The sequence below is a fragment of the Mya arenaria genome, chromosome 9 (assembly GCF_026914265.1).
Source record: "Mya arenaria isolate MELC-2E11 chromosome 9, ASM2691426v1".
Classification (NCBI taxonomy): domain Eukaryota; kingdom Metazoa; phylum Mollusca; class Bivalvia; order Myida; family Myidae; genus Mya; species Mya arenaria.
The window spans coordinates 41,504,844-41,527,428 of record NC_069130.1 but is presented as its reverse complement, the minus strand read 5'-3'; the positions used below and the strand labels follow the sequence as shown (position 1 = coordinate 41,527,428).

At 31.9% G+C, this 22,585-nt stretch overlaps 1 protein-coding gene across 2 annotated transcripts in view; it reads left to right on the top strand.

The window, feature by feature from the left end:
* Positions 1–19,718, top strand: part of LOC128203321 (uncharacterized) — an 87,945-nt gene extending 68,227 nt beyond the window's left edge. For both annotated transcript variants that reach the window (XM_052904703.1, XM_052904702.1), the window contains 3 exons: positions 14,461–14,547; positions 15,752–15,923; positions 16,335–19,718. In XM_052904703.1, coding sequence (XP_052760663.1) covers positions 14,461–14,547; positions 15,752–15,923; positions 16,335–16,544 — 469 coding nt within the window. In that variant the 3' untranslated portion in view covers positions 16,545–19,718. The remainder of the gene's footprint in view (positions 1–14,460; positions 14,548–15,751; positions 15,924–16,334) is intronic.
* The last annotated feature ends 2,867 nt before the right edge of the window (positions 19,719–22,585 follow it).

The following is a 22,585-nucleotide window of genomic DNA, read 5'->3' as shown; positions in this document are numbered from 1 at the left end:
TGAAGTCAGGAGAGTTTTCCATTTAAGGGCTTCAAAAAAGCCAGTCTTGCCTGTGGGACTGGGTGCTTTTTAAACACCATATTGGGGACCTAAAGCGCCGCCCAAGCTCATTGCCCATTGCCAAAATGGTTTTAGTTGTTAAGCAGATTGACCAGGTTAATTACACATCCCTGTCCTTGTAGAGGTTGACCTTGCTTCCCCATATGATGGTCAACCATATTTCTTACTGTTTCTATAAAATTGACATGTTAAAAAAATACTCAACGGCAGTTGTAATCCTGTTATTTTATGGGTCATATCTATTGAATTTGTTTGTATTAAGGTTACTCCGCTGAGAAATAATATAGTTGTTCAACGTCATTGGTTGACCTTGGATTGGTTGCAGCAGTACAAGCTTGACCACAGGGCTGTAGATTTGTCTGAAGATGATGTACATTTGTTCATATTCAGATAACTGAGAAATCATATATTTCTTCCATATCATTGTTGGCCTTGAAGATGTGGCAGCTGGTGGTCATTGCTTGACCACAGGGCTGTATGTCTGAAGTTGAAGCTCAATTTTTCCAGATAGAAATTGATGTTGAAAGCTGTGAGAGTGTGAGGTATCTTTCATGATGTAACCCATCAGAAGTACTCAGATTGAAAATATATCTTTCAGGATGTCTGAAATTACTAAAAAAAAAAATTGCAAGAGGATTGTTAGGGCTCGAAGTACTTAGAATATAGAATGTACCTTTTAGGATGTCCGAAATGACTAATTATCTTCCTAATAGTTGGTTTTGGTCAACCAAACGGTGGTCATCAGTAATGACCACAGAGCTGCATGTCCAAAGTTTGTATAATATTTGTTAGAGGATTGGTATGAAAGTTTGTCTTCCCAGTGGTTCATTCTCACCTGAGGTCCAACAAATAGAAAGTCGACCACAGAGTTGCATGTCCAATGTTGATGTATTCTTTTTCGAGGGTTTAGTGTTCCAAGAGCTATAATCCTAAGATAGTATTTTTCGTGATGCCCAAATGATGTTTTTTCTCCTAATGGTTAGATGTGTTCTATGTACTTGTGAATGTGGTCTTCGACTGACCACAAACTTGCATGTGGAAAGTTTTATATTGTGATGATGTCATATGCTAAAGCACTTTTTATTTCACCTCATAAGGCTTGTAATACTTGTATATATCTGGAGTTACCTATATTGAACAAAGTTAAAGAAGAACAATACAATTTCTTCAATAATTTAAAAAGAAAATTATATACCTAGAAATTATTCAGTGGTCTTCTTTCCCATTCTTCTAGAATTCTCTAATAATTAATTAGTTACACTATTTAATCTTTTTAATCAATATGTGCATGAATTCTATATCTTGCTTTGAAAAAAATATTCAATTAAATATTTATTTAATTGCCTGCAGTGTTTTGTGTTCTAAAAGTTAGTCGTACAAATTGATTTTCATGTTACCCCATGTGCATGTACATTTTTATGGCCTTTTGTTATTAATAATTAAGTGACAATTACCGTAAAAGGCCGCCTTATCATTTTTCATCTTTTCGCACCTTCTGGCTAAATTTCATGCGAGTCCTTTGATGTTTCACTTGGGGAATGTAGTCTATGTAATACTGCAATTAAATATTAATTAATAATGGTGATAAAATAAATACATGTATATAAACTGGTAAGGTACATGTAACTTGATGCAGTAGTTCACTTCACCTTAGTTAAAAATTTAAATTCTTGAGACTTGTTTCAAGTTTCATTAATTGTTAAAATTTAGGGGCATTTGTTAATAATCATCAATGAAGGACTTGTTGCACATAATGGTTAAATTCATGAGGTGAGTTTATATATTTTTATTATTTAGTTATTATTATTATTATTATTATTATTATTATTATTATTATTATAATTATATTATTATTTTTTATTATTTTTATTTTTTATTATTTTTATTATTATAATTCATTTTTTTACAAAGATATATTGATATTACATAATATCTCTACAAACTCAATATATATGATAATCATACTTATATAATGGTTTTTGCCATTATTATTTTTGAAATATTTTTAATTTCAAATTGGTTAAAATTGAAATATAATATCGAACTTCGGTCAAAATTTTGTTACTCAGGGCAGAGTCAACAAAAAGTTTGTTTCCCTACCCACATTATCAAGTGTGGGTAGTTGGGTAGGTCTTTTTTTATGCCCCCTAAGGAGGGAATATTGAAATGGCAATGTCCATCTGTTCGCGTGTGTGCCTGTTCATCCAGCTGTTTTTTCCTTATCCATTATAGTCTTTAACTTTGTCATATGCAGGGAGGGATTTTAAATTTCATTGGCACATGTATGTGTTTGGTACATCAAGATGACATGCCCCATGCAAGAACCATGTTCCTACCTCTCTTACTTCATCACGGCTCAAAACTTGAAATTAACCATCGTTGGGTCAGGCGTATGCTTATTCTAAGTTTCTGTTAGCTCTTTCTGAATGTATACCCTATTATATCATGTATAGGACGCTAGCATAGATAATACGCAGGCAAAAAAATAGTTGAGAAAACGGGTAAAAACCCTTAATATATAAGATAGGATGCAGCAGAAAAATGTCAAAATCGGAGCTGAAAAATTGAGGTTGGTAAAGTATTTATAACATATATTGAAGTAAAAAACAAACAAAAAAAATGTATATAAGGCATATTTTGATAACTGTCTTGTGTATTTCGATAATTATCGTCGTATTTCGGTAATTTAGCGTACACAACAATGATATATGTCTTGACATTTTGAGAACATTCACGCATATTATAAGACTTGTACAAATGCTGTAATAGTCCCGACACGCCTTCTGACTGACAGTCAACCGTTGCAACCGTTGCAATAGTTCCGAATTTTTAAGACGAGAATTTGGGGTAAAAAAGTGCGTCCTATGCATGATATAATACGGTACATATTAGAAATTGCATAATCCATTGAACTGGATGATGTTTCGGGGGCATTTGTCACTTACTGTTACAGCTCTTGTCTCACGTTTTACTTGCTAACAGAAATCATTAATTCCGAAATAACAACTTTCATGTCACAGGTAGTTTTGTGAGACAGTCTGTATGCCAAACAGTTTAATTATTGTTAGCGCAAGCATGGCTCGGGTCCAGCAAGTTTTCTCACGTTGATATAAATCATTTTACAAAACCAATTTCAAAGGGTTTACTGATGTCACATACTTTAGTAGCGGTCATTTCATACTGGAAATTGCTTATGCACCACTCAGCACAGACCTTTTGCAAAGTGTCAAATACTTGAGTGAAGGTCACGTAGTCATGAATTGGTCATCATCGGCTAAACATGCTCGGGTCACAAAAGGGCGGTGGATTTTTATTAGGGGTATTCCTATTGAAGTTGCAATTGATGTTAAGATATTGTACAGGAATGTTTTCTTTTCGGGACAAAGTTTAAGTATTTTGAAATTCCGCTGATACTAATGGTGTTCAGGACATTGGCATGTTTCATTTATTGGTTAAAAATTTTTGAAAATTTTTGAAAAAAATACTTCTGTAATTAAATAAACTGTTTTGTCTATATATATGAAAACTTTAATTTAAGCCACATTCCAACAGATAGAACAACAGTTTTGACTTTTCTTTAAAAAAAAATTGTCTCACAGTCGGCCGATTTTGGCATTGATGTATTGAGGCATTATATATATATAAGATAACTCACGTATACAATAGATCTCAATTGTTTAGAAAACTGCCGAAAAACTCATTTTTCATTTGTTTTAATATATCATTGTAAGTTAACATATATTTCTGTATGGTTTACATACTCTGAGGAGGTTTCGACTTATTTCGATGCTTTTTTTATAATAACAAGAGTTAAACAGCTTCGTTACAGCCTCCTTTTCAGTATGTTAACTTCATATGCTGTTAACCAAACTAATAATCCAGAAATGGAATTTACTTTGACAGGAAAATTGACAAATGATGTTTGATTAACTGTATTATGAAACACTATTAAAGTAATGATGTTATTCTTATTTGAAGAGTTTATAGCTCTAATAGTTTCTAACAATTTAGGAACCTAAAAGTGTGTTTTAATTTTTAACTTGAATTTTAAAATTAATTCATTTTAATATGTGAAGTTGGCTTCTGAACTCCAGACATGAAAATTTGACACGCAATTTAATTGTGAAATCTTAATTGGCTGTAAAATATAATAATCAGAGATAAAATGAATTCTAATCATAGAGTTATGACCCTTGTGTGGAAATCATTCATGAATTAATTCTTTATTCTGAATACTGCAATAATATTTTATTGTGGAACTTTATCAAGATGGAGTTTAAGTGTCGGAATTGCAGTGTTGATATGCATTAGTGCTCAGAATTATATTTTGTTCAATTTGATGGCAGTACTTTTCAAATCAGCTGTACATATATTTTATGTTTTTGCAAATAAATATCCAGCTGTTGTTGATTTTAATCAGGAGGCTGAACCAGTAAATGAAATATAATCACAATCACTAAGCTGTTTAAAGAGGCATTTGATAGTATACATTTCCCTAAATAAATGGTTTATGTGAAATTCATTGGATTGAACCATTTATTTTGGTAAATACATTCCTATAACCTTTAACTGTTACATAAATATTAAAAAGCAATAAAAATTGGCATCTACTATATCATATTGAAAATCATATGAAGTGTCCATATGGGCAAGCCATTTCCAGTACTAAGGAGTCACAGTTGGACTTAAATTATAACATCTTTATGCAAATAGAACTCGATCAAACCAAACACTTTGATAACTTCAAAGTTTTACAATATGACCAGTCATTTTAGGTGCATTTTTGACCAACGGAGTGAGCTTTTCATATATTACTGTCTGCCATGTCTTCTAATTAGTTAATATAAACTTTCAAAAGTGAACGTAAGACAATAAACCTCAAGAGACAGTGGGTAATACTATCATATTAATTACTAACCAATCTAGATATTCATGTCACATAATACTATTATACCCCCCTTCAACCTTTACTATAATACAATACCTACCAATGCAAACTTTGATATTATATCAGTTGACATGACTTACTTGTACGGTATGCTAGCTTAAACAAAAAACTTTGATCTCGGTGACACTTACTCCATAGAAAGTAGTTCCGCCATGTGCATAACACTGTCTGTCGGTAAACGAGGGGGTAACTTTAAATACGTCAGACCTTCCGGGAGAGAAAAATAAACATTATGAATGATGTCCCCGCTTGACTTCAACGGCACTAGGGGGTCGACTGGTATTAAAAATATGGACTAGAAAGTTACATACCCATTTTAGGACAAGGCGTTTTCAAGCTGAGTAATGTAAATCGCTTTGCTGGGTGGGGGGGGGGCTGATTTTAGTTGTACTCTGCGCTAAAGTCAGTTTGGTCAAATTTATTGTGCAGTCAGCCTTAATCATATATGGTCACTTAAATAGATTTATGTAGACTGAAAAATTTGGTAATGTACAAAACAAAACTTGATTCTATTTATATAATACCGTATTATATCATGTATAGGACGCTAGCATAGATAGGACGCAGGCAAAAAAATAGTTGAGAAAACTGGTAAAAACCCTTAATATATAAGATAGGACGCAGCGGAAAAATGTCAAAATCGGAGCCGAAAATTGAGGTTGGTCAAGTATTTATAACATATATATTGAAGTAAAAACAAACAAAAAATTGTATATGAGGCATATTTTGGTAACTGTCTTGTGTATTTCGATAATTATTGTCGTATTTTGGTAATTTAGCGTACGTACACAACAATGATATATGTCTTGACATTTTGAGAACATTTACGCATATTATAAGACTTATACAAATGCCGTAATAGTCCCGACTGACAGTCAACCGTTGCAATAGTCTCGACATGCCTTCTGAATGACAGTCAACCGTTGCAACCGTTGCAATCGCAACAAAACTGTGTATTGTCAAAACTGATGATTGTTTTGATAAGGCTTGTCGCTGTGCGGATTAAAGCATGTCGGCATAATTAAGTGTCAGTAATTAGCCTTGCCAGCGGAAGGCACATCGGGTAAAGTGCGAACAAACAACCATAAGGTATTACCATCACAATAGTTTGTTCTATTGATGTTTTTTTAATGACAGACAGCGGGATTTTTTCACACCTTCGCACATTTGAAAAGATTTGATAGTGACAATAATGCTACTCTGCGTTATGCACATTCATTTATCAATTTTTTAAAACAGTAACATACAACAAAATGTTTTGTAAAATATCGAACGATTAATAGATATTTACCTCCTTTCCCGATTTCCGTTGCCGTTATATCTCAATCCAGTTAAATTGCTGACTCACATCGAGTTTTTGTGAGTAGCGTCCCTTTTATAAAAAAGTAAACACTCATGTTTTTTTTCAATTTATTTCTCAATAAATCATTTTAAAGTAAACATTCAATATATGTCTTTGTGTGTTAACTTGCGTGATTTTACCTATGTCAGTTGTTCTCTTCGGTGACGCAGTACAGATACTTACTATTACCGCGTTCTTCCCCGGTCCGATATTTTCGACCTGAAATGGACTTGGAAAAAAACAGATGAAATTCTAATAGCATAGAAAGGACGCAGGCAATTTTTAAGACGAGAATTGGGGGTAAAAAAGTGCGTCCTATGCATGATATAATACGGTACTTCAAATGAGGTGGAAGAAAAACAACAAAAAAAAACAGCAACCAATGTACGTAGTACTTATTTTAAAAATGGTTGTAATTTATACCGAGAGAAGTATAATGTTGTCCATGTTTTCAAGTGATTTCTTTCCCATATAAAGTTAACATCGCACCTGGCTTCAACATTATCGATTTACATCGGGGTAATAAAACATGATTAGATCCTATCAGTATATATAGATTGAAACCGGTCAGGCCATGTTCACAATATAGGTCAGAGGAAGAAGTAACCTGTGTTAAATGTTGAAATTTTAAACAAACTTGAAATAAATTTACGTGAATACAAGCTTTTTTTTCCTAGATATCATTATTTTCAGTATGTTTGAAATATCAATTGGCTATCTTCTTTACGATTGGTCAATTCAAATTGTCTCCTTCATATACTTATTGGAAGCATAATTATGTTATAATCTCAACATAATGAAGTGATACCTTAATTAAAGGCACACATTATAGGTTGATGCAAAAAAATGCTGTTGTTTTTAAATTTTAATGCATTTTATAATCATGTTAATTACTCATTTGACTTTAAAGAAATAAACAAAACAAGGATATGATTTATGTCATGATAAAAAAATACAAGCCCTTATAAATGAGTTTTTGTTTTTATGTAATTAATAAAATTCCCCAGTTAAAATAGCTCTAAAATTTCTCATATATTTTAAATCTGTACACAAATCCTATGTGTTTTATTTGGTTTGATCATTGAAGGCAAATGAGTTAAACACGAAAATGCATTAAAATTAAAATAAATTTGTTTGCATCAACCTATGTTGTGTGCCTTTAACAGGCTTGTGACAGATTTTTGTGTTTTACCCAATTACAGTAAAATGGTTTCCACAATCCAGAACTCGTAAATCTTCATGTAAATCTTCATGTCGCGCTGTACCTGAAGTGAAATATTGATTTTGCCATGTTTGTACTCCACTTTTACTGCATCACAGAACGGCTGATGATTAGCTAGAGATATTTTTTAATGGAGCGACTGGATGAACGCTTTATTATTGTCACGCAAACTGTGCGGCATCTGCAGGTTCTCGTCAGTAGTTGTTAAGGATTTTGTTCTTTTTTAAGATTTGAACGTTGACGGATCGTGTGTTTTTTTCTCTCTCAGAGTCAGTGAATTATTTATTCACAGTTTACGAACAAGTAATATGAGCTGCTTTTTGATTGGATATTGATTTCTCAGTGGTCGACTTAATACTACTAACATAAAATTCATTGCTTGAGACCACGTTTATGATGTAATGTGGTTTATATGAGGATGTTTGTATTTTGAAAATAGGTGGTTTACATTTTGAAAATAGTTTTGGAATAATGAATTTCCAAGTGATTGAATATTTGGACAATAATGATATGCATAAATAGAGTTGCAGTGTATAAAATGAAATAGTGCTACAAACAATTGACATTTAATCATCTAAGCTTTAAGTATTAGTTTTTGATAAACAGAGGACTCCATGCTGGGCTCCGCCTTGAAGTTTTATATAGACTTCCTCATTTAAATTCCACACATATCAGGGATTTATAAACAAAAACTTTCTCTCATGCAGGCATTGGGGAATGCTGTCAGTGTTTACATTTTTGGAAAGGAATTTCTATGTTTATCTGAACGGACGGTCAACTAACGTGAAGATTACTTTGAGAAGTTTTTATCTATTGTCAACGAAAGTATGAGTGTGAAAAAGAGCTAAGAGTCAGCGCCCGATGAGATAGTTGGACAATGGTCAGAGGATAGATGAGGTGACTAAACTGGACAGCGGTCATTATATTGTGGACAGCAGTTTTTCACTATGCTAATCTAGTGACAAAAAGGGATTAATCACTGCCAACGGTTAAGATGTTTTCACAACATTGGTTTTAATAAAGACTTTGATAATTTGGGAAAAGATATTTGGAATAACATTGTGGATGTTTACTATTGGGTAATGTTAAACACTCGAAGACTATCGGTGGATATAAACTTCTCTTTTCAAGATTTTCTGGTACATTTACTTCCGATAGCCACAGTCTATAAAGCATTATGCTTATGTTTTGACATTAAGCATATCTTTGCCAAGTAGTAGGGATTGAATAAACTTCTTATCTATGGAAAATTGCAACTTTCAAAGATATCGATAGTGGTAAATTGTTTTTCATGTTTCATGAAATGGATTTAGATATACATGTACAAAACATGGTGTTTATAACTTGAGGAATTAATATTTTGTTTGAAAAAAAACAAACAGCTTAAGAACAATAATGCCGAAGAATTATTACTATGATATGAGTGTATTGAAAAAGTGGATTGACAGAAAAATGAGAAAGAAAAAAGTTGGGAAGTTTACCAGGTAAGAACAGATCATAGTATTATTAAGTAAATTATATTTAATGAATTTAATTAATGACAGTGAGTTAATAAACTCAAAAAAAACATTAAAAAACAACAACATTATTATAATTTATAGTTGTATTTTTGACAGCTGCGGCCTCTGAATTTAATATATAGAAAATTATTAAGATTTTTAAGGGCTGTTAATAAATTTAAATTAAATTTATGATAAATTCATTGATTGATTTGTACTCCAAGATTATCTAAAATTCCATATTGGATGTTAATTAATTCATATAGTGCAGAAATTTAAATGTACTCAACATTGTTCTTAATTTTTTACACACAAAAGAAGTTTTGAAAAACGTTAAAACGTTAAAAATAGTTTGAATCTCTGATCTGTCTCTACCATACCTTTTGTATTAACATTTCATTGACTATTTTATTTGTCAAAACTTCAAAAGACATTTTAAAATGTAAAGAAAACTAAACCATTTTAGCAGTTAGTAGAAATCAGCAAATTTTTAGGCCTGCAAGCCCCTGTACTGGTAAAATGATTTTCTGGCCTGCACAAATTCTGGGGGGGGGGGGGGGGGAGGGGGGTATATATACAGTATAAAGCAAAACATGTCAGAGAAAAAATTGTTATCAAATTTTAAGAATTCTGAGGCTTGCTCATCTAATTTCAAGTGTAATTTCAAAGAATGTTTGTGGTTACATGTAAGACGCCTTTAAAACAAAACCGATTCTTTTTGACTGCCATTCCCCTCTCGTGTTTTTTAAATCGTAACATTTTTATCGCCAAACATGATATGTACTTGCAGTGATACCCACATGAGTCATAACATTTTTTTGCGGGTATTGAAATCTAGTCGAGTGAAAATCACAGGGAATTGAAAGGTCTCTGTTTCGGTATAATACGCAGGTAATAGAGGATGAAATGAACTTACAATCCCTTTGATTGAGAAAATTGTGATGAAGATCGCTCGATGACATCAATGAAATACCTGAAATAATTTACGAATTTTTTTACTAATAATTGATAATAAAAAAGTTATAGTTACACTGTGATTTTTGTTCTTGTGTTTATTATGCAATTCCACTTTTATTTCAAGCTATAAAATATTTTTATATATTATAGTCATTTTTTGATAAGATTTTTTTATTCCTATAACTAAAATATATATATATCGTTTATGAATGAAGTACCTTGAATAATTTCCAAAAAAAAATTGCTAATATTAAATTGATAATAAATAGAAAAACAGTGATTTTAAACTGTTCTAGTGTTTATAATAATTGCAATGTATTATAGTCATATTTGAATAAATTAAATATATCTGAAATTTTGCGTTTTTATCACATCAATTCATTATAAATTAAGATCAATACTGAAATAGATATAGATCGATCATTAGGATATATTATAGATGGATGCTAAATTGTATTATATGTGTCATTTAGTAGACAAAAAATATATATTTTCGCATACATTAGGAAAGCAATTAAAAGGCAGTCAGTTATATGAAGGTTGTTTATAAAAAGGACCATCAATGGGCAACATTTTTGCTTCGTAAAACATTTCAAGAATGCAAATTCAACGCTGTTGGATATGTTAATTCAAACTGTGACGAATTTCACATTTTTCCACATTTTCTAAAGCCGGACAAACATTACCCGCTGGTGTTGTTGGTAGCTGTTATTCAAAGCCAGCATTTGAATGACACTTGTATTTAATTTGAAGGGAAAGAAAGAGCAGAGCAGAGCGAATCTTGTCATTTCATTAAACTTAGGCCAAAAAAAAAATGGTTTGGTTAGGGTTACATCTTTTTCCAAAACAGGTAGGGTAGGCTTTATTTCATTTTTATTTATTTTCTTATTTGGATTTATATAAGAATGTTAATGTCATCAATGGAGAATGGTGTTGAAGTATTAATCTTCTGTACAAAGCTTTAAAGGTTTTAAACAATGTATTAAAACACAGACTTAAAAAAAGAGAAAAAAAAACGAAAAGATTTTTTATTTTATTTTTACCAATTGACTATAAAAACACTAGGGTCAGTTCCTATAACAAAGGTAGGTTTAGGGAACCAGAACAAAATGTTAGTTTCTTAAGGGCCTAAATAGACGAAAAAGACGCATTAACATTTTATTGACTGATTTCAGAGTCATAAACAAGTTCAGCAATGTGAAGTTCCCGCTAATTATTTTCTTGTTTAAGTATAGGTTATTGTTTATTTGGACGTCTGTATGGTTATTATTTATCGTAAAAGTCTTGCACAAATTATTAATTTTCATAATTATAATGACGGCTTTAATATAAGTGTAATTAAAGGGACTATAGACACCAGATGATACTATTGCAAGAAAAAAAGAAAATTGTCAAAAACTTCAATTTGTATCTGACTACTAATCATGACATATGACTTTCACATGCTAAATATATACATTTTATACTGCGAAGCTATTTTTAAATGGGTAAACTTATCTTAGACAGCGACCAAATATTCTTTCAATCATGTAAAGTGATGTATTATCGGCCTCATGCTAGCTCGTATTGACAATTCTAGGCTTGATTTTAGGAAATACTGTATTTGCCAATTTTGGGACCATCTTGTGTATTAGCCCCTTTAAAGTCAACTAAGTTAAACAATAAAATTCTTGTGTCATGTTCCTTTAATGAATTAAATGTTCTTGAAAGTGCAGGTTATGTTTGTATTCTAATATACATGTAACATGAATAAGAAATTAAATAGTGTTAGGTCTTTAAAAGTCTTTCTTAAATCTTTATATTACGTGATTAACTAAATACATCACATTATACTTCAAGAATTTAATTTTTCCGAAAATATTTTTCCCAAATATTAAAACACAATCAATTTCATTCCAAATCTCATACTACGCGGTAGTTCAAAATTGTATCATTTGAAATGAATTCAGTTTTATACGTCCTGAAATACTGTTTTGTCCATATATTTGTTTAGTCGAAATCGTTCAGTCAAAATTTGAAATTTTTAATAATTCAAAATTAAGTAAACATATAATTTAGGGAGTAAGTTATTATTTAGTTTTGTGAACTGTCTTCTTATTCAAACATTACAAATATTAGGTTTTGTGATGCTCATTTTCATGAACTCAAATGATGAAAAGACTTCCGAACACTTCATTAAAGATTTTTTTTATTATTATTCTTTCAAAAGTCCTTTGGTTGAAGGATGACAATCCCCTGAAAAGAGAATTGAAGTGTTTTTTTTATGATTTAAGATAATCTGACTCACATGTTTCACATGTTATAGTTTTATTCAGTTAATATAGGCATTGTTACATAAGAATGAAATTTAAGTGACGTTATATCTTGAAAGCTGAATGTTCAAATTGCTAAAATATTAAAAAATCTATTGCCAATATGGCTTTAAGATATTCATATGAAATTTGGTACATATGTTGCAAGTGTCAAAACATACAGCAAAGCCCATTACTCTGGGTTAAATAAGTGTTGAGTTTTCCCCCTTGTTTGACTGTTTAAAAATTAATGTTGAGTTTTCCCCCTTGTTTGACTGTTAAATAAGTGTTGAGTTCTCCCCCTTTTTTGACTGTTTAATAATTAATGTTGAGTTTTCCCCCTTGTTTCACTGTTTGAAAATTAATGTTGAGTTTTCCCCCTTGGTTGACTGTTTAATAAGTGTTGAGTTTTCCCCCTTGTTTGACTGTTTAATAAGTGTTGAGTTCTCCCCCTTGTTTGACTGTTTAATAAGTGTTGAGTTTTCCCCCTTGTTTGACTGTTTGATAAGTGTTGAGTTTCACCCCTTGTTTAACTGTTTAATAAGTGTTGAGTTCACCCCTTTGTTTGACTTTTTAATAAGTGTTGAGTTTTCCCCCTTGTTTGACTGTTTAATAAGCCTTGAGTTTTCCCCCTTGTTTGACTGTTTAATAAGTGTTGAGTTATCCCCCTTGTTTGACTGCAGGGGGATGGGGAATCAGACAAACGTTGGCTTTTGCACTGTAGACATCTTGTTTTTTTTTAATTTTCTAAGTGGATATAGTTTCAATAGTGTAATTATGGTTGAGGTATCAAAAAAAGTTTGAAGACTAAGGAAACAGAAGATTATTTATGTCTGTCCTGATAAGTTTGTGCAGTCAATTGCATGTGATGAGTGATATGTAAAACATAAATAAAAATACAATTTACATTTTTCAATTTACATATATATAAATATATATTTTTATATGCAACCTACAATCAACATTCTTTATTCATAAATTAAAATTCATGATAATGATAGGATTTTAAAGTACGCCTCCTCTTTAACAGATAATCAGATGTAAATTGAACTGACTTGATTGAGATTGTTAAACCTGAAATTTTTATCAGATACAATATCGAATGTTATTTAGAGGTGAATAAAAATGCTAAATTAGTCAATTAAAAACTAGATATTTTATGATTTATTTTAATAATAGATAAAAGGTCTGTTTAGGACATGAGTCAAGAATATGTGTTTAAAGGAAGGAATGTTCATGAAACTTGTGGTGTTGTAGTTTTTAATGGCTAAATGATGAATTTCTATTGATAAATTTTGGGTGGGAAAAAATGAAATTTTTTAATGCTAATATATTAGTGGCATTGTGATTTATTTATTTTTGAATAATATTTTTAAATAAAACTTCGTAAGAGTGTTAAGTAGTCCAATTTTGTTACTATGGGCAGAGTTTGACATAAAGACGTAGCTTGATGTTTAAGACTAAATGATGAATTTCTATTGATAATTTTTTGGAAAAAAAAATGAAAAGAAAATTTATAATGCTAATTAAGTGGCAATTGCAAATAATACTTTTTGAATGGAATTAAACTTTGTAAAAGTGAAACAGTTCATTTATAGCCCTCAATGGGAAAGTATTTTGTCAATGAAAAACAAACTCATTACCTTTTCAGCAACGGCCATTGAAATATATGTAAAATGTTTCTTGTTTACGCATACCTTTCCTTGATAAGCTGCAGGAGTTATGTAAACAAAGACATGACGAAGAATGAAAAATGTTCAATTATTATGTGAACATTGAACACAGTGTCAAAAGTAAATTATTGTTTATGGAATTCATTCATCATTTAAAAAATAGTTGTGAATTTGTATTGACAGGCAGTCATTATTGCATGAGCTTTAATTACTCACTGTCTTAATAATCTATCACTGAACTTGGCATCACATTTTGTAATGGTTAAAGTATTTTGTACTTCCACCATTTATGGTTTGATTCAACCAAGTGCGCCAGCCACTATTATTATCTACCGGTTAACCTGATTAGAATCAGTAATGGCTGACGTACTGCTGATTTAATGTATTAAATGGATTGGCAAGTTTACAGCCTTTTCATTGGACAAAATATAATGTTGATCACTAAGAACTGTTAATTTCTATTTTCAGACTGGAGTCATTGATGGGTCTAGATCGTAGTCATATTGAAGACGAAACCCTGCGGCACGCTTGTTGGTATCAGGCAGGCATTCCTAGGTATGTATACATAATGATGTAAATCTTTAACTATATTTAAGTTCATAAGTTCAGCTGAGATTTACGGAAGTTTTCCAGGAACTGGTTTCTATGAATTGTGTTCTAACGAAAAAGTTTTTAAAAAAAACAACATGCCACCGCCTTGGGATCAACTTATTGACCTTAATAAGAGGCCAGTGATGTGCTTTTTTTCTATGGATTCAATGGCTGTAGTGACTCTAGTTTATTTCAAATTGGAAATTTAAGAAGAGCACTCAAAAGAGCTTCTTAAAAACCAGTTTTGTATCTGGGCAAGATTTTCACCTTATTGGAGGCTGTGGCTACCCCAGAACCCCTCACTGAAATGGTTAATCACATCCATGGAGACAGACTATATATGCAAGATAACCTCACCTTATATTGTTAACTGCTTTCACAGACATTAATTAATATTGACAGTTTTAATACAAATGTAATAATTTATCAAATTCTATGATTTTGTTGTTAATTCTAATCAGTCAGTTCATCATGTGGTCTAGTTGGTGGTTTGACTGAGCCCAAAAAAGCCGCAAAAATGGGATCACCGTGAAAGATACTGATTTGATAATTAAAATTAACAAGGATTTTCCATCAATCACTCATCGTTTAGTAATGTTATATTGCTTGTAAACGTTCAATCACGATCAATTACCTGTTTGCAATGGTAATGATTTGGCGATTTAAATTTAGGCAGTCAAAAATGTTGGTTAATTGTGAAACATTCCATCAACCACTCATTTTTCTAAATTCGGTTTTTCTTGTAAACTTGTTCAGTGGGCAGCAAACCTTTTTTAATATACACTGAAAAAATGACTATCATCATGTTAACTTTCAAAGCCACAATGTGAAATTAGGTGTATTTAGCATTATTTTCCCCTTCCAAATGTAGTAGTTATACACTTACACAGGACTGTTTTTCCCTAGGACTGTTTTTCCGTGTGTTTCAAAAGTTCACACATTTAAAAAACAAGAGCCCCTCTGCCCTTCCTCGTTTGACAAAAAAGCTACTCTTACTTTTCTTACAATAACTTTTTTTGGTATTTTTTGTGAACAGGGGTGTCTTGGAGGTCTTGCGATGAGAGAACGTTTGTTTATTCATATTTCCAAACAGCTCTCAGCACACTCATCTTTTCTCTCCCTTGATTTAATAACTATTTGTAAACGTTCATGTTTTGCTCACCTACAGGGACGTGGCCTTGGAGATCTTGCAACAAGAGGACATTGGTTCGTTTATCGTGCGAGACAGCTCCACACACCCTGGCTGCTATGCGCTGTCTGTCCGTGTGCCCAAGTTTGAGAATCCATCTGGAATATCCCACTATCTCATCATGAAGACACCAAGGGGTGTTAAATTAAAGGTACGGTATTTTTCTGGGGACAAATAAGTTATGCATTAATTCCATTATTGACATATATATGCATTCGAAAAACTTGTAATTCATGATGTAAATGTAACTATATAAATGGCTTTTAAAAGAATATTCATTAAGCTTTTAAAAGAGATGTTTTGACTGACACCTTAGTGAAATCTCAGTTTCTTTTTTATCTTGGGGAGCATTCAATCAAGTTCTTATTCTTATCCTTAGATAGGCCTCAGTGATTCCATTCAGCCTATTGGCCGGATATTTTTACTGTCCATTCAAAACACTTAGATTCTGATATTAAAATTAGATTAGATAATAATTGGTTATTAAATATGGTCCCTGATTCTGTCACACTAAAGCAAATAATCAACCCTGTAACTAACAATGCAACATTTCTCCTTTTAGGGTCTGGAAAAGGAATGGTCAAACCTTCTGTCCCTTGTCACCCACCACACGGTTATGCCAGAGATGTTGCCCTGCCCCCTACGATTGCCCCGAGACACGTCAAACCCTGCATTTAACCCAGCTGACAGGGACGATCGGGAAGAGGATCCGGATTACCAACGTTTGGCGGACTTTTCTTCCATGATGGAAGCGTTAAAGGAAAAAGAGTGATTTGCTCTTGAATACTCTTCAGGAGAAAATGAGTTTTATTGCTCTTAAGCCTTGCCTTTGACTGCTCCTAAGAAGACACAGTTTCCTCGGAGAAAGATTGTTGTGATCAAGTTGTCAAGGTGTGATTTTCAAGGGATATAATTTCTAGTTATTGATTTTGAAAGTGACTTCCCTTATTTCAGTGACATTAACTTTTAAGTGGCAATAGTTGATATATAACTTCAGAAATAATGGAGTATTTCTTGTGCCAATTTCTTTAAGAGGACATTTGCAATGCCACTTTGGTGGATAACAGTCTTTGTTAATCTGTCCAAAGGCCAAGCTTAGTTGTTTGTTATAGTTTACAGATTAAAATCTGTGTGAAAGTAAACAGACAGTGAAATGAGTAATTAACTACTTAGGGATCCTGAAAATATTTTGTGCAATGTTTTAGAAAACTTTTGAAGGGCTATGGTGATAGTTTTTCATTTATAAGTGGAGGTGTTTAGATTTCATACTGTGATCAAAGAATTCATTCTACTTGTATGATTATTACAGAAAATCGTAGACATGTGCATTGTTTGTATGTATTTATATTCATTTGTGATATGACACATTTTTTACTCTTACCTAAGATAATGTTATAAGCAAAGTCTTCATCTAACACTTGCCTAAGATACATAGTGAAGAAATGTTATCATTTTCACAACATTTTTGACTCTTGCATTAGAAAAAAGGCCAGCAGTCTTCATCTTAAATAACATTTTTGACCTTTGCCGAAGGTAAATTGGCAATATCTTTCATTTTTACAACATTTTCAACTCTTGCGGAAGATAAATAGGCAAGATGTCTTCATCTACACAACATTTTTTTACTCTTGCCGAAGATAAGTAGGCAAGACGTCTACATATGAACAACATTTTTGACGCTTGCCAAAGATAAATAAGCAAGTAAAGTCCTCATCTACACATTTTGTACTCTTACATAAGATAATGTTATAAGCAGTCTTCATCTAACACTTGCCTAAGATACATAGTTAAGCAATGTAATCATTTGCACAATATTTTTGACCATTGCATTAGATAAAAAGGCCAGCAGTCTTCATCTTAAATAACATTTTTGACCTTTGCCGAAGATAAATTGGCAATATCTTTCATTTTTACAACATTTTCAACTCTTGCTGAAGATAAATAGGCAAGAAGTCTTCATCTACACAACATTTTTTACTCTTGCCGAAGATAAGTAGGCAAGACGTTTACATATGAACAACATTTTTGACGCTTGCCAAAGACAAATAGGCAAGTAAAGTCCTCATCTACACAACATTGAACAGTCTTTCATATGGAGACCTAAGGTCTTTAGCTAAAGGGAGGCTATTCACATCAATACCAAAGTATAACTTGAAGTATTAACTCCCTTTGATATAAAATGTGCTTTATGTTTACAGTGTCTGTGTGCTATTCTGTGATATAAGCATGAAACTTACAGTGATGTATGTTAAGAATTGTATTAAGTCATTTTAAGATATGTCAGGAATAATAAAAGGTGGATTAGAAAAATATTCAAATATTAGGTACCTTTAAGAATAGTTGTAAAGAAAATGAAGAATTTTATCATGTAGACAAGGGTAGAAAAAATAATTACAAACTGGAGTTAAAATCTCATCTTTAGAACATATAATGAAAACTATATTAAATAATATAAATTTTGATTTGAAAAAATAACACTTTGCATAAATACTGTATTCAAATACATCTCTATCAGAAAAAAAAACAAAATAAAAGAAAAACATATGACCTTCTTCAATATTACCATTTAATAAAAAAATGCATTTAAATTGAGTGGTTTATTTTCTGACCAGTAGGAATTGAGTATTGTTATATAACATGTGTGTGATGGTTATATAAAACTGGAAACAAGGTGCATCGCATCGCATGTGATCAAGTATCTTCTGTATTATGTATGTATTAAGATGTGTGTAAATTATTATTGATATATTCTAGTCATTCATGTTTTGTACAATACTATGTTGTTATTATTATATGTATCAAATCCTTTATAATGTTATTGCCATATTTAAGATGTTATAAATAAAACTGCATCTTCTAATAATAATGGTAAATAATGGTACTGAACATGTTATCTTATTCGAAGCATAATGGGCGGATTGTTGAAATGTTCAGAATTGTGTTAAAGTTAACTTTAAGGTCAATGTTTACTTTCAAATTTTTACTGCTTTGGAAGTTTAATGAATGCAATATTTCTAATAAGATTTGAGACAACTGTTTCAGCTGTACTTATTTTATAGAAATTCATGAGCACAGCATCAAATATTGCTGTTTAAAAGTTAACGATATTGCCTTTAATGATGTTGCATGTTTAAAGTTAACAATGATGCGGTTAACAATGTTGTTAACGTTAACAAAGTTCCAGACAATCGGCTCTTGATCATTTCAGCATTATAAAAGAAAAGAACTGTAATTCTGAATAATTTTTTATAGTATTTAACACCAATTAGCGTCTTAAAACATCAAATCAGCTTTAAACAATGGCTAAATTTTATAATCATTTTTGTAAAAAAAATATCATTTAGAATTCTTTAGAAAAGTCATTAGAAAAAATGAATTTGAAAGATAACTGATTCTTTTTTTATCTTACCTTCATCATAGTATTTATTATCATGTAATCATTTTAAAGGAGAATTATCACAGTTTTTAAATGGTCGTCTGTTCAGTAGGCTTATCATAATGAAAAACAAAGTCATTTTAAACTTTAGTGCCTTTATGCTTTTTAAATTTATTTTCTAATAATAAAGTCAATACTTTGTACATAAATCTTTTATTTTCCTCTGTGAATAGTTCTGTTACAATAAGTGGTGTTCTCAATGGACTGCAATTTAATGATGTAATATTTTGTTTTGTTTTCATACCTTAAGTTTTTGTACAAGTGGCAAAATGGTATTCTTTTCTCTTTTAAGGGAAATTGATATTAAGTCAAAATAAACAATAATTATCACCAAAATTTTACAAATTTAAATCTGATGTCAAGTTTCTTTGTTCGAGTAGAAACTGTTTTTAATACATATGTTTTAGCAAATTTTTGACATTTTATGTTTATTTATTTGTGGTTGTTTCAAGTCTTTGGTTAGTTGATAATTGTTTCTTGCCCATATTGAAATAAAAGTATTGAAATCCAGTTTGTTTTTCCGTGACTTGTTTTACACATAATGGTATTATATACACTGGCATATCTCCACATGGGCATTGACCTGGGCCCATTCCAGGAAAGAAGTGACTAACACTGGCATATCTCTCTATCTGGGCATTGACCTGGGCCCATTCCAGGAATGAAATGACTAGTTTTACACATAATGCTATAATAAAGACTGGCAAATCTCCTCGTTGGTATTGATCTGGGCCTGTCCAGGGAAAGAATCGTTGATGTATTGGCTTTATTGTGGCTTAACCCACCTGGAAAAGCCTTACAACTTACAAGAAATGTTTTATTATTACCATAAGTGACATGAGGTCCCCGAATGTAGATTAGGGATGGTATTCAATATTTAACTTAAGTTAATCGCATTGTCATATATCATTCACTCTTTTTGTCAGTTATTTATAACAAGAAATCCAATTAGCTACATTTTTTAAGATCTAATGAAGTACACGGTCAATCTGTGAGAGTGCAGCTTTAATGGCTGTTGAAACATTCTTAAGAACAAAGCTATCATTCTTGTTGACAGTGTTTGCTTTCAAGTAGTAGCGCGTGTAATGAGATAGTATCGACCTGCTCCTGATTTCTTATGAAATGTAAACAAATACACTTACCTGGGGCCGTATTTATAAAACATCTTGGGCCGTAATTATAAAACATCTTAAGTCATTTCCTGATTTAAGTCGATTTCTTAAAATTCAAAGTCAAATTAACAGAAATGTTAAAATGTTTTAACATTAAAGTTTGTTTTTTTTTTGGGGGGGGGGTTGGGGGGGGGGGTCAATATGGCTGACAAAAATAATGTATTTTAGAAGTTGTTAACTTTTTACATTTTAATTATGACCAATGAGATGCTAAAATTAAGAAAGAGACTTAAGTCAGGAAATGCTGCTTCAAATCAAATTAACTTGCCAGCACAGACAGTGATTACAGAAATACACTGGCCAGAAAAGAGAGTGATGCTTTAAAACAAATATACTGGCCGGAACAGACAGCTCTGCTTTAAAACAAATATACTAACCAGAACCACGGACCTATAAACCTGGTTTATAGGTCCGTGCCAGAACAGACAGTGCTAAATAAAAACCAATATACTGACCAGAACATACAGTGCTGCTCTATAACGAATATGCTGACCAGAACAGACTTCTTTAAAACGAATATGCTGACTATAACAGTCAGTGCTGCTCTATAACAAATATGCTGACAATAACAGACAGTGCTGCTCTAAAACAAATATACCGACAAGAATGGACAGTGCTGCTCTATAACGAATATGCTGACCAGAACAGACAGTGCTGCTATAAAACAAATATACTGACTATAACAGACAGTGCTGCTTTATAACGAATATACTGACTATAACAGACAGTGCTGCTATAAAACGAATATACTGACTATAACAGACAGTGCTGCTTTAAAACAAATATACTGACTATAACAGACAGTGCTGCTTTAAAACGAATATACTGACTATAACAGACGGTGCTGCTCTAAAACGAATATACTGACTATTACAGACAGTGCTGCTTTAAAACGAATATATTGACTATTACAGACAGTGCTGCTTTAAAACGAATATACTGACTATAACAGACAGTGTTGCTTTAAAACAAATATACTGACTATAACAGTGCTTCTTTAAAACGAATATATACTGACCAGAATGGACAGTGCTGTTCTAAAACAAATATACTGACCAGAACAGACAGTGCTGCTCTAAAACAAATATACTGACCAGAACAGACAGTGCTGCTCTAAAACAAATATACTGACCAGAACAGACGGTGCAGCTTTAAAACAAATATACTGACTATTACAGACAGTGCTGCTTTAAAACGAATATATACTGACTATAACAGACAGTGCTGCTCTAAAACGAATATACTGACTATAACAGACAGTGCTTCTTTAAAACGAATATACTGACTATAACAGACAGTGCTGCTTTAAAACGAATATATACTGACTATAACAGACAGTGCTGCTCTATAACGAATATACTGACTATAACAGACAGTGCTGCTCTATAACGAATATACTGACTATAACAGACAGTGCTGCTCTATAACGAATATACTGACTATAACAGACAGTGCTGCTCTATAACGAATATACTGACTATAACAGACAGTGCTGCTCTAAAACGAATATATTGACTATAACAGACAGTGCTGCTCTAAAACGAATATACTGACCAGAACAGACAGTGCTGCTCTAAAGCGAATATACTGACTATAACAGACAGTGCTGCTCTAAAACGAATATACTGACTATAACAGACAGTGCTGCTCTAAAACGAATATACTGGCCAGAACAGACAGTGCTGCTCTAAAACGAATATATTGACAATAACAGACAGTGCTGCTCTAAAACGAATATACTGGCCAGAACAGACAGTGCTGCTCTAAAACGAATATACTGACTATAACAGACAGTGCTGCTCTAAAACGAATATACTGACTATAACAGACAGTGCTGCTCTTAAACGAATATACTGACTATAAAAGACAGTGCTGCTTTAAAACGAATATACTGACTATAACAGACAGTGCTGCTCTATAACAAATATGCTGACAATAACAGACAGTGCTGCACTAAAACAAATATACCGACAAGAATGGACAGTGCTGCTCTATAACGAATATGCTGACCAGAACAGACAGTGCTGCTATAAAACAAATATACTGACTATAACAGACAGTGCTGCTTTAAAACGAATATACTGACTATAACAGACAGTGCTGCTTTAAAACGAATATACTGACTATAACAGACAGTGCTGCTATAAAACGAATATACTGACTATAACAGACAGTGCTGCTATAAAACGAATATACTGACTATAA